Source organism: Chionomys nivalis, chromosome 17, assembly GCF_950005125.1.
Source record: "Chionomys nivalis chromosome 17, mChiNiv1.1, whole genome shotgun sequence".
In the NCBI taxonomy this organism is placed as follows: Eukaryota; Metazoa; Chordata; class Mammalia; order Rodentia; family Cricetidae; genus Chionomys; species Chionomys nivalis.
Window position 1 is genome coordinate 33817443 of NC_080102.1, and position 12700 is coordinate 33830142.

The 12700-nt window shown below is 45.0% G+C and overlaps 1 protein-coding gene across 3 annotated transcripts in view; it reads left to right on the forward strand.

Annotated features, from left to right (window-relative positions):
- Positions 1-12700, forward strand: part of Mroh1 (maestro heat like repeat family member 1) — an 80151-nt gene that overhangs the window by 11739 nt on the left and 55712 nt on the right. For 2 of the 3 annotated variants that reach the window (XM_057791714.1, XM_057791716.1), the window contains exons 2-4: positions 466-567; positions 7034-7112; positions 8218-8363. In XM_057791714.1, coding sequence (XP_057647697.1) covers positions 7091-7112; positions 8218-8363 — 168 coding nt within the window. In that variant the 5' untranslated portion in view covers positions 466-567; positions 7034-7090. The remainder of the gene's footprint in view (positions 1-465; positions 568-7033; positions 7113-8217; positions 8364-12700) is intronic. The other variant, XM_057791715.1, reaches the window with a different exon arrangement.

Genomic DNA, 12700 nt, shown 5'->3' on the forward strand with positions numbered 1-12700 from the left:
GATAGAATAAAACAACCCATTTTCTTCTGACTAAGCTGAGACCATCCTGCTCCTTGTCTGAGTTGTTTCCTGCTGAGCTCATCTGGGCTAGGGAACAGATGGCCTGTGGTGGTTATTGATTTTTGTTTGCTATTGTTTGAATAAGGGGCTACTACTGTGCATATGTGTGTGTGCTCGCGCCCCTTGAGGGGATAGCTTTGCCTTTTTTTCTGGATGATGGAGATTTGCACTTGCAGCTTTTCACAGGGAGGAACATCTATCCCTGAGGCCTGTACCCTGTAGGCTCAGCACAGACTGGGAAGGGGGAGCTTGAGTGTCCACGTCAGTTAAGCCCCCACCTTCCTCACACTCTGCCTGATAACGGATGCTGTTTAACCATCTTGTGGCTTGGGGTCATCTGCCTTTTCCTTTCTGGGGCTCAGATGGAACCCGTGTGTTCATTTCCTGTTTATTTGTTCTTTTTAGATGATTTCCATGAAGAAGGTGGCAATGCTGTACTGATGCTGCCGTCATCAGGGCAAAGCCCTCCACCGGCCTTCCATCCTCCCCGGTGCCTGGGAGTTTCTGGTCTGTTCATTTTATTTTGTTTTTACCCCTCAGACCTTAGATTTAATTTTCACTTCTGTGTATGCGTTTAGGTATATTTTATTTTCATTTGTGTGCAAATGTCCTGACTCTAGAGCATCTGATTCCCTGGAGCCTGAGTTCCAGGTAGCTGTGAGCTCCCTATCATGGGTGCTTGGAACCACACTCTGAGTCCTCTGAAAGCAGCAAGCTCTCAACTCTTAGACCATCTTTCCAGCCTCTTAGTTTACTTATATACTTTTTATTTTTTTTAATATTTATTTATTTATTTATTATTTATACAATATTCTGTCTGTGCGTATGTCTGCAGGCCAGAAGAGGGCACCAGACCTCATTACAGATGGTTGTGAGCCACCATGTGGTTGCCGGGAATTGAACTCAGGACCTTTGGAAGAGCAGGCAATGCTCTTAACCACTGAGCCATCTCTCCGGCCCCCTACTTTTTATTTTTTTAACATTTTTAAATTTTAGCTGAACATTGGTGGCTCACTCCTTTAATACCAGCACTTGGGAGGCAGAGGCAGGCAGATCTCTGTGAGTTCAAGGTCAGCCTGGTCTACAGAGCGAGTACCAGGACAGCCAGGGCTACACAGAGAAGCCCTGTCTTGAAAAACCAAACCAAAACAAAACAAAAATTTAATTTTATTCTTTGTAAGTATGAGTGGTTGTCTGCATATATGCCTGGATGCCACATGTGTGCCTGGTGACTACAGAAGCTATCGAATTCGATACCACAGAGGGTATCGAATCCTCTGGAACTGGAATTACCATTGTGAGCCACCATAAGGGTGCTAGGAACTGAACCCAGGTCCTCTGGAAGAATAGCCAGCATTCTTAACCTCTGAACTGTCTCTCCAGTGCTCTTTTACTTTTTAGAAATACACTTTTGAGGGCTGAAGAAACGACTCAGAGGTTAAGAATTGAGTTAACTGCTCTTCCAGAGGTCCTGAGTTCAATTTCCAGCAACCACATGGTGGCTTACAACCATCTGTAGTGAGATCTGGTGCCCTCTTCTGGTCTGCAGGCAGAACACTGTGTACATAATAAATAAATCGTAAAAAATAAAAATAAAAAAATTAAGAAAAACATAAACAAGCCAGGTGGAGTAGCAAAGAAAAAAAAAAGAAAAAGAAAATATACTTTTGGGAGCCAGGCAGTGGTGGTGACAGCCAGGGCTACACAGAAAAACCCTGTCTTGAGAAACAAAACAAATGCTTTGGGGCTGGAGGTGGTGGTATATGCCTGTGATTCTTTTTTTTTTTTTTTTTTTTACTTATTTATTTATTTTTATTCTTTTTTAATTAAAATTTCCACCTGCTCCCCATTTCCCATTTCCCTCCCCTCCTCCCAAATATTGCCCTCCCCCCACTTCCCTCCCCCTATCCCCACTCCTCTTCTCCTCCCCCCACTCCATTCCCCCTCCCTCTCGATACTGAAGAGCAGTCCAAATTCCCTGCCCTGCGGGAAGACCAAGGTCCTTCTATCTACGTCCAGAAAGGTGAGCGTCCAAACAGGCTAAGCTCCCACAAAGCCAGTTCATGTATTAGGATCGAAACCTAGTGCCATTGTCCTTGGCTTCTCATCAGTCTTCATTGACTGCCATGCTCAGAGAGTCCGGAATCAACCCATGCTTATTCAGTCCCAGACCAGCTGGCCTTGGTGGGCTCCCAATAAATCAGTTCCACTGTCACAGTGGGTGGGTGCATCCCTCGTGGTCCTGATTTTTTGCTCATGTTCTCCCTCCTTCTGCTCCTCATTTGGACCTTAAGAGCTCAGACCGTTGCTCCAAATTGAGACTCTGTCTCTACCTCGATCCATCGCCAGATGAAGGTTCTAAGGTGATATGCAAGATATTCATCAGTATAGGATAGGGTCATTTCAGGTTCCCTCTCCTTAGTTGCCCAAGGTACCAGCTGGGGACATATTCCTGGACACCTGCGAACCCCTCAAGAGTCAAGTCTCTTGCCAACCCTAAGATGGCTCCCTTAGATAGGATATATACTTCGCTGCTCCCGTATCCATCCTTCCTATATCCCAACCATCCCAATCCTCCGAGCTCCTCCCATCCTCCCCTTCTCATATTTCTCATCCCATTTCCCCTCTGCCCCATGCCACCTCACCCGCAAGTTCCCAGTTTTTGCCCTGGAATCTTGTCTACTTCCCCCTCTCCATGCGGATGACTATATGATTTTCTTTGGGTTCACTTTCTTATTTAGCTTCTATAGGATCACACATTATATGCTTAATGTCTTTTATTTTATGGCTAGAAACCGATTATGAGTGAGTACATCCCATGTTCCTCTTTTTGAGTCTGGGATACCTCACTCAGGATAGTGTTTTCTATTTCCATCCATTTGCACGCAAAATTCGAGAAGTCATTGTTTTTTACTGCTGAGTAGTACTCTAATATGTATATATTCCACACTTTCTTCATCCATTCCTCCATTGAAGGGCATCTAGGTTGTTTCCAGGTTTTGGCTATTACAAACAATGCTGCTATGAACATAGTTGAACAGATACTTTTGTCATTTGATGTGGCATCTCTTGGGTATATTCCCAATAGTGGTATTACTGGATCTTGGGGTAGGTTGATCCCAAATTTCCTGAGAAATCGCCACACTGATTTCCAAAGTGGTTGCACAAGTTTGCATTCCCACCAGCAATGAATGAGTGTGCCTCTTTCTCCACAACCTCTCCAGCAAAGGCTATCATTGGTGTTCTTGATTTTAGCCATTCTGACAGGTGTAAGATGGTATCTCAAAGTTGTTTTAATTTGCATTTCCCTTATCGCTAAGGAGGTTGAGCATGACCTTAGGTGTCTTTTGGCCATTTGAATTTCTTCTGTTGAGAATTCTCTGTTCAGATCAGTGCCCCATTTTTTTATTGGGTTCATTAGCATTTTAAAGTTTAGTTTCTTGAGTTCTTTATATATTTTGGTGATCAGACCTTTGTCTGTTGCAGGGTTGGTGAAGATCTTCTCCCAGTCAGTGGGTTGCCTTTTTGTCTTAGTGACAGTGTCCTTTGCTTTACAGAAGCTACTCAGTTTCAGGAGGTCCCATTTATTCAATGTTGCCCTTAATGTCTGTGCTGCTGGGGATAAACGTAGGAAGTGATCTCCTGTACCCATATGTTGTAGAGTACTTCCAACTTTTTCTTCTATCAGGTTCAGTGTGTTCAGACTAATATTGAGGTCTTTAATCCATTTGGACTTGAGTTTTGTGCATGGTGATAGATATGGATCTATTTTCATTCTTCTACACGTTGACAACCAGTTCTGCCAGCACCATTTGTTGAAGATGCTCTCTTTTTTCCATTGAATACTTTTAGCTCCTTTATCAAAAATTAGGTGTTCATAAGTTTGTGGGTTAAAATCAGGGTCTTCTACTCGGTTCCATTGGTCGACTTCTCTGTTTTTATGCCAATACCAAACTGTTTTCAATACTGAGGCTCTGTAATAGAGTTTGAGGTCAGGGATGGTAATGCCTCCAGACGATCCTTTATTATATAAGATTGTTTTGGCTATCCTGGGTTTTTTGTTTCTCCATATAAAGTTGATTATTGTCCTCTCAAGATCTGTGAAGAATTTTGATGGGATTTTGATGGGGATTGCATTGAATCTATAAATTGCCCTTGGTAGAATTGCCATTTTTACTATGTTGATCCTCCCTATCCAAGAGCAAGGGAGATCCTTCCATTTTCTGGTATCCTCCTCAATTTCTTTCTTCATTGACTTAAAGTTCTTGTCAAATAGATCCTTTACTTCCTTGGTTAGGGTTACCCCAAGATATTTTATGCTATTTGTGGCTATCGTGAAGGGTGATGCTTCTCTGATTTCCATCTCTGCTTCCTTATCCTTTGTGTATAGGAGGGCAACTGATTTTTTGGAATTGATCTTGTATCCTGCAACGCTACTAAAGGTGTTTATCAGCTGAAGGAGTTCTTTGCTGGAGTTTTTGGGGTCGCTTATGTACACTATCATATCGTCTGCAAATAATGAAAGTTTAACTTCTTCCTTTCCGATTTGATCAAATTAAATGGAGAGAAACTCAAAGCTATTCCACTAAAATCAGGAACACGACAAGGTTGTCCACTCTCTCCATACCTCTTTAATATAGGGCTTGAAATTCTAGCAATAGCAATATACCTGTGATTCTTGCACTTGCAGAGGGACAGTTATTGCAAATACAAGGCTGGCCTGGTGTACATGGTGAACTGGACTCTGTAGATCTTTATGGAGAGACTCAGAATAGCCAACCTCCACTTAAATCACATACATGTTTTCTGTCATTTCACTGGGGGAGAGTGAATACATGAGATCCATTTGTTTTGTTTCTTTAAAATTTAATTAATTAATTAATTAGTTAATTAATTAATTTTTGAGAGAGGGTTTCTCTGTGTAGCCCTGGCTGTCCTGGAACTTGTTTTGTAGACCAGGCTGACCTTGAACTCACAGAGTTCCACCTGCCTCTGCCTCCCAACTGCTGGGATTAAAGGAGCATACCACCACTGCCCAGTTAGGATTTTTTTTTGTTTGTTTTGTTTTTTTTTTTTTTTTTTTTTTTTTTTTTTTTTTTCAAGACAGGGTTTCTCTGTGGTTTTTGGAGCCTGTCCTGGAACTAGCTCTTGTAGACCAGGCTGGTCTCGAATTCACAGAGATCCGCCTGCCTCTGCCTCCCAAAGTGCTGGGATTAAAGGTGTGCGCCACCACCTCCCGGCAGGATTTTTTTCTTAAATATTTTATTTTTCTTTATTTTGTGTATGAGTGTTCTGCCTGAATGTGCGTAAGTACATTATCTTTGTGCCTGGGCTGTGGAGGCCAGAGAGGTTTATTGAATCCCTTGGAACTGATGTTATAATAGCTGCCATTTGGGTGCCTGGAACTAAACCTGGGTTCTCTCAAGAGCAGTGAATGCTCTTAAGCACTGCACCTTCTCTTCAGTCCCTTTATTTTATTTCCTTTAAAGATTATTATGTTGTTCTGCCTGCATGTATTCTTTGCACGCCAGAAGAGGGCACCAGATCTCATTCTGGGTGGTTGTTGAGCCACCATATGGTTGCTGGGAATTGAACTCAGGACCTTCAGAAAAGCAGCCAGTGCTCTTAACCTCTGAGCCATTTCTCCAGCTCCCTGTTATTTTATTTTTATTTATGTGCACATGGCTCTGATTCAGCCACATGTTTGCAGGTGTTCTTAGAGACCAGAAGAGGGCATCAGATACCCTGGAGCTGGTGTTCACAGGTAGTTGTAAGCTAGGCGTGGGTCCTCTGCAAGAGCAGCAAGGGTTTTTAACTGCTGAGGCATCTCTCCAGTTCCCAGTATCTTTTTTAAAAATTATTTTTAGCATTTGTTAAGTGTGTGTGTGTGTGTGTGTGTGTGTGCATCAAGAGGAAAATCTCCAGGAGTTGCTCTTCTCCCTCCACCATGTAGGTTCTAAGGATTGAGCCCAGGTTATTAGGCTTTGTAGCAAGCACTTTTTTACCATGGAGTCATCTTGTTGACCTATTAAATCTACTTTCTTGAACTAAAATTTTCACTTTATTCAGTTAGGTTTTTTGTTTTTTGTTTTGTTTTTGTTTTTTTGAGACAGGGTTTCTCTGTAGATTTGGAGCCTGTCCTGGAAGTCACTCAGTAGACCAGGCTGGCCTCGAACTCACAGAGATCCACCTGCCTCTGCCTCCCCAGTGCTGGGATTAAAGGTGTGCGCCACCACTACCACCTGACTTTCACTTGCTTTTTAATTCTAATTCCTTTTTCTCCCAAGATTGATGTAGTTTTTCACTTTGCCTTTTGCCTTAGGTACATGGCTCTGATCAGGAGGCCATGATATCCTTTCTCTTTCCCTGGAGTATGTCAGGAAAGACTGAGGGGTGGGAGGTGACTGGAGTAAAGGCATGGAGGATCACCTGGGATGAAGGGTCTGGCACCTGAGTGTACCTGGCTGTGCTGAGGGTGGGCATGTCTCCTGTCTTCTAGGTTCTTAGACTATATGACCTAGGACGTAGCATGAGATTACATAGTGGAGAGGCACAAGCACTTGGTTATTTGAGGGACTTTACTCTTTGTGACTGCATGCAGCTGAGCTCACATAGTATGGGAGAGCTCTGGTGCCCACTGCTCACCTTAGGGTGGAGAGGGAGTTACTTTAATTGGGAGAGTGGCCATGTTTGCTGGTACTGTGAAGATAGCACCATATACCAACCCTGGATACACCATGGGCTACTGTCCTGTTGGAGGGGGCTGGAAGCTCAGGGATGTAGGAGAGCTGGGAATTCCTGAGGCTCATGAACTTTCTTCCTTTCCTGAGTGGATCAGCCAGCTAGATAGATATCTTCCCTAGTCCCTAGGACAAATTCATTTAAATTGTGTGTCTTATGCATGAATAGCAGCTAATCCTGGGCTTATGTGTGGTAGAGATAATGAATAAAATTCCACGTCCCATTTTTCTAGGTTGGGAAGGAAGCTATCCGTGTTTACACTGGACAGGTGGAAGCCAAGACCACAGAAATGACCAGGCCCTATGTAAAAAGTGAGTACACGTGGGAGGCACCCTCTGTCCCCTGCCCTCCCTGTTAGATCATCTGAGATGTTAGGATGAGAGAGGGTGGTGCCTACATTTTTGCTGTCCCTGGAGGCCAGATTCTAAGTGTACATGATGGTGTGAGGGTGTGACTGCTCCCATCAAACTTATAACTGGAGAACAGGTATTTAGATGTGCTTTAGAAGGGCCAGGTATGGCTTATCAGGTTGAACTTGGCCTTAGATGCAATCAGATCCTATTAATTAAATCAACCTGTTTATTCAACTGTTGAATTTTTTAAATTGCAGGTCCCTCTAGCTACCCTCTTGCGATAGCGTGGTGTAGGCATGGTTTCTGGGATGCAAAGGCTCAGTCTGGAGGGTCTTGTTGGGTGTGGGACAATGTCTCTGGTTTGCCTCTCTTGCCAATATTGCAGAGAGATACTCTGATTTGTGGATTCCTTGATTTATATCTTGCCTTGGTAGGCTAAGCCCTATGGGGCAGATGCTGTGGGCCTTCCATTTACTGTTCATTACCAGTGTCCACACTCTCCTACCCAATGCTACCCTCCTATATGTAGGAATTGTGTGTGTAAAGTCCAGTCTGTTCTGTGTCCCAGAACTCAAGGAACTTTCTTGATGTGTCTGTGTCTATGGATCCTTTGTGGAGCACTAGAGTGAGTAGAAGTCCAGGCCTTATCAGAGCTGCAGCAGCCTTGGGAATACTACTAAGACTGTGACCTCTGACTCAGGCTAAACCTGAGTTTTCCAGACCCATAGCTTCTCAGTGATAACCAGTCTGAGTCTGAGCCCTGTCATTTGGCCCAGCAGACTACACACTCAGTATTCGTGATCCCACAACAACATGGGAGTACAGTCGGGGACCATCAGGGAAGATGGTTGGTACAGAAGAAAGGCGTGGTTTTTATGAGAGATAACAGCTTCAGGTCAGCAATGACTGTATACAAGTGGCTGTGCCTATTGCCCTGAAGCACTGGGCTTATACTTGCCATCTCCTATGCTAAGTTTATGATCCCAGAAGCTGGTAGGTGTCATTCATAGGAAGGCAGCCATGGTGTTTTGGGGCCTAAGCACACTGGGTTTTGTCCCTGCAGAGCTGTCCTTCACCCTCCTGGACTCCATCACTGACAAGGATCCTGTGGTGCAGGAGCAGGTCTGCAGCGCTCTCTGCTCCCTTGGAGAGTCGCAGCCAGGCGAGACACTCTGTGCCTGTGAGGAATACCTGCGGAAGCATGACAAGGTACCTCTCCCTTTGGTGATGGTGAGGTCATCAGGGAGCATCTTCATCTCTCGGGTTGGGTGACGAGTCAGTCTGTCAGAAGAAAGTGCCCTGTATATTCCCAGAGTTTAAAGATGATGATGGCTGGGACTCCTCCATGTGGAGAATGGCTGTGTTCTGACTGGTGGTTCTATTATGAGGGGACTGGGTTGTCACTTCAGTGGACAGCATTCGTGAGCAGAGGCTGTTGGCTGTTCCTGTTAGCACATTGATTGGAGATAGGGTGTCTCCCTTGCTGAGAGAGTGCAGGTTGTTTCCAAGTCTTATCGGCTGAGTGTCTAGGGCTCTTGAAAGTCCAGGCTCTGTGCTGGCCTGGGGGAGCTGCTCCAGGTTTGCAAGCTGCCACTCCACTCTCCATCCCTTTCCAGAGAGCTGTTCTAAGGAAAGAACAGGACCTCTGCTACCCCAGAACATCTCAGTCTGTGGGCAAGCATAGCCCATGTAGCAGAGCAAGAAACTTAGGATTCTTTCTGATGCTGTGTGATGTCAAATTGTTAGCCCCAGATTGCTCTTTTCTCATGAGCTTTCTTGTTTTGCTTTGAAATGGGGTCTAGCTCTATAGTACACACTGGCCTTCAACTTGTGATCCTTGTTTCTTAGTCTCCAGAGTGGTGGAGTTACAGGCATGTGCCACCACAGCTGGCTCTTTATTATTTTGTTTTGGTTGGTTGGTTGGTTTGTACTTGTCTTCTTTTTCTTTTCTTTTCTTTTTCTTTTTTCTTCTTTTCTTTTTCCTTTGAGGCAGGAGTTCTTTATGTAGCCCTGGCTGTGTTGGAACTTACTCTGTAGACCAGGCTGGCCTTGAACTCACAGAGATCTGCCTGCCTCTGCCTCCTGAATCCTGGGATTAAAGGCATATTCCACTACCACTGACCTCTCATTAAAAAAAAGTTTATTTTTATTTTCTGTGTGTGTCAGAGGATGCCTGTGGAGGCTGGAAGAGGATGCTGGATCCCTAGAGTTGCGAGCAGTCGTGAGCCACCTAATTTGGGAACTGGGAACTAAACTTGGGTCCTCTGGAGGAACAGCAAGTGCTCTTACCTGTTGTGCCATCTCTCCAGCACATGGCCTTCTATCTTCATGTGGGTTCTGGAGATTGGGCTTGGGTTGTCAAGCTTGGATAGCAAGTAGCTTTTTGCTGAGCCATGTCTTCAGCTCCATGGACATGGGTCATATTATGTTGCCTAAACTAATAGACTAACCTCCCTCTCCAGTCTTCTTTCTTTCTTTTGATGCAGGGTCTCTCTCTGTCCTGGAACTTACTGTGTAGACCAGGCTGACCGTGAACTTGAACTCACAGAGCTCCACCAGCTTATGCCTCCTGGGTGCTGGGAATAAAGGTGTGCGCCACCACGCTCGGCAGTCTTCAAGCTTCTTGAGTGGCCAGGACCATGGGTACAAGATACCATTCTCCATGGGTATTCATCTTACCTGCCAACTATCTCATGGGGAAACAGCTTGATTCCCTGAACATACCCACTATTCCTGCTGTGATTTGTGACACCTGATGGGGAGGACTCCTCCACCTCTATTTCAGCTTTTTCTGCTGGTACTGCAGCTTTATTTGGCTTGTCAGGAGGCTGAGTGAAGCTGGGCTTGCTCTGTAGTCTAAGAGAGCTGCCATATTTGGCATGGCTTGAGTGTCTGCCTGCAGCTCCTTTTTGGGTTTTAACTACACCGTATGTTTTGTTCTCTCAGAGCCAAGCATACCATAATGGTGCTGGCTAAGACCCTTCTCTGTGTGGCCAAAACACTTCTCGCTCTGATGTCCTGGTGTTAGATTGTGGTTGTCAGGCAAGAGTTAAGGGTGGGAAGGTGGCCGCCGAAGGGTAAAGGGTCACTTAGGGCAGCTCCCAGGAAACTAATGTGGCTGCTGTGCTCATTTCCTGAATTACGAGTTTTACTTCTTTTCTGCCTGACATAATTTTATTTCACTGAGTTTAAAAACAAAACCAAAAACCTGATAACCTCACTGCATGGCTACAGTGGCTCTTTGTTGATCTGGTCCTGATCGTATGGGGCGTGGCCTTTCCTGGCTTCTCACACTAGCTTCTGCATGCTATTCCAAGAGGCCTGGGCTGCTGTTCAGCAGCTGTCCTGTGCTGTGTTTGTCACTCCCTGCTGTGTGCAGCATGCAGCATGCACTTCTTCTGACTTGACTGATAGCATATTCACGCGTAACTTTTCTCTCACATTAACAGCTCAGCCGATCAATAAATCTATTGGTCGTTATGTTGAGCAGACATTGATCAACAGGAAGACAGTGCTGTCTAAAGTTAGCTCAACTTTCAGCCAGATGCTTTCAGCATTTGGTAACTCCCAGACGTAGAACCGTGGAGCCAGCAGCCATGAGAAGGGCACAGTGGCATAGATGGTCTTGCTTGGCTGCAGCATGCATCTTTTCAAATTCCTCTGAATTTAAATTGGGCATCAGAGGAAAGTTCTGCCAGTTGCTGTTTTGGGGTACACATGGCACCTTATGGTTAGCTTCAGTCTGGTCTTTGTGTATTTATGATTGGTTGTCATCTTTCTTTTCCCTTCTTTTTCCTCCTCATCCTCCTTGGTATTTCAATATGACCTTGAACTTGGTATGTAAGTGAGGATGATCTTGAACTTGTGATCCTTCTGTCTCTGCCTCCCAGGTACTGGGATTATAGGCATGTGCTACTAGGCCTACCTAGTGTGTGTGGTGTTGGGGACAGAACCCAGCACCTTGTGTATGTTACCCAGGTGCTTACCACTGTGTTATCCTAGTGTCCAGCAGAGGGCACTAGGCTGTATGTCTGTCTCTTTCCTGTGCTGGGCTTCATGGTTTTAGACCCAGCACAAGCTTCCATTCTCTGTGGGTATTTCTCTTACCTGCCAACTATCTATGCATCAGTCAAGATCCAGTTCAGGACAGACTCCATAGAGTAGTTAAACCATGGAGGTGGGAAGGAGAGGAGAAATGGTGACGCCATTATTTTCCCAGAGTGGCTGAATTTTTTTCTCTTTCTTTTCCTTGCTACCATTTTCAACTCAAAACACTTTCTACCTAATGTCCAGTTTCTGGAGTTCCGTCCTGACATAAGGGGATTCTGGTCTGCAGGGGTACTTATTCTTTACACAGAGGCTCTGTAGACCATGCTACCATGCTTAGGACTGGCAGTTTATCCATATGTGCACCACATGCATGCAATACCTGTAGAGGCCAGAAGAGGGTGTTGGACTCACTGGAGTTGGAGTTAACATTTGTTTGTGAGTCATCTGATGTGGGTGCTGGGAATTGAACCTTGGTCCTTTGTAAGAACAGCAAGTGCTCTTAACTGCTGAGCCATCTTTCCAGCCTCTCTATTTTTTTGTATTTAAATGTACATTTGTAATGATCTGGACCTGCATTGTTTCCGCTGCCTGCTGCCACTGGGGATCCTGCAGCATTTTTAATAATCCATTTCAACATTCCTTTGACATTTTCCTTAAAGGGTACAAGGTCGCAGAACCCATCTGCTTCACCAGCCCCTGGAGATGCCCGTTTGCACTGCAGGGAGCAGCAAGTTTCCAGGGCAGCTAGCCAGTGAATGTGCTGGAAGAGAAGGCAGGCTGAGCAGTTCCTTTCTTCTCTTTGCTTTTCTGTTAGAGGGAAGTCTTCCCTAAGCACCTTCATGAAGGTGAGGGGAATTAGAAACCTGGGGTGGTGGCACATGCCTTTGCCTTTAAACCCAGCCCTCAGGAGGCAGAGGCAGATGGGATCTCTGAGTTCAAGGCTAGCCTCCTCTACTGAGCAAGTTCCAGGGATGCTAGGGGCTACACAGAGAAACCCTATCTCAAAAAGAAAGAAAAGAAAAGAAAAGAAAAGAAAAGAAAAGAAAGAAAGAAAGAAAGAAAGAAAGAAAGAAAGTAAATCTGGGAATACCAGGTGTGGTGATCTTTGAGATGTGCTTCCAGAACCAAGAGCCTGGAGGAAGCTAGAAACATTGGCTTCAGATGGACTGGAAGAGATGTTCTCACTGTGTCATCAGAGCTGTGCTCCCAGCTCCTAATCATTTTGATGGAATAAAAGCATACCAGTTCATATTAATTTTCTGTTCTCCTCCAAAGAAAGCATCAGCAACCCTTCCTCCCCATGACATGCTGGCCATCGCTCCTGTCCGGGGAGGAACTCTTGCGGGAACACCATGTTCCTGGAAAGAGAAATGTGAACGCAGCCAGCTAAAGTGGCTGTCTTCCTCTGTGACTGACCAAGAACCACCATCTCAGAGTGCAGTCTCCTTCCTTGGGGCACCAACATGCAAGGATTCAAAAGCCTTATCCTGAAGAAA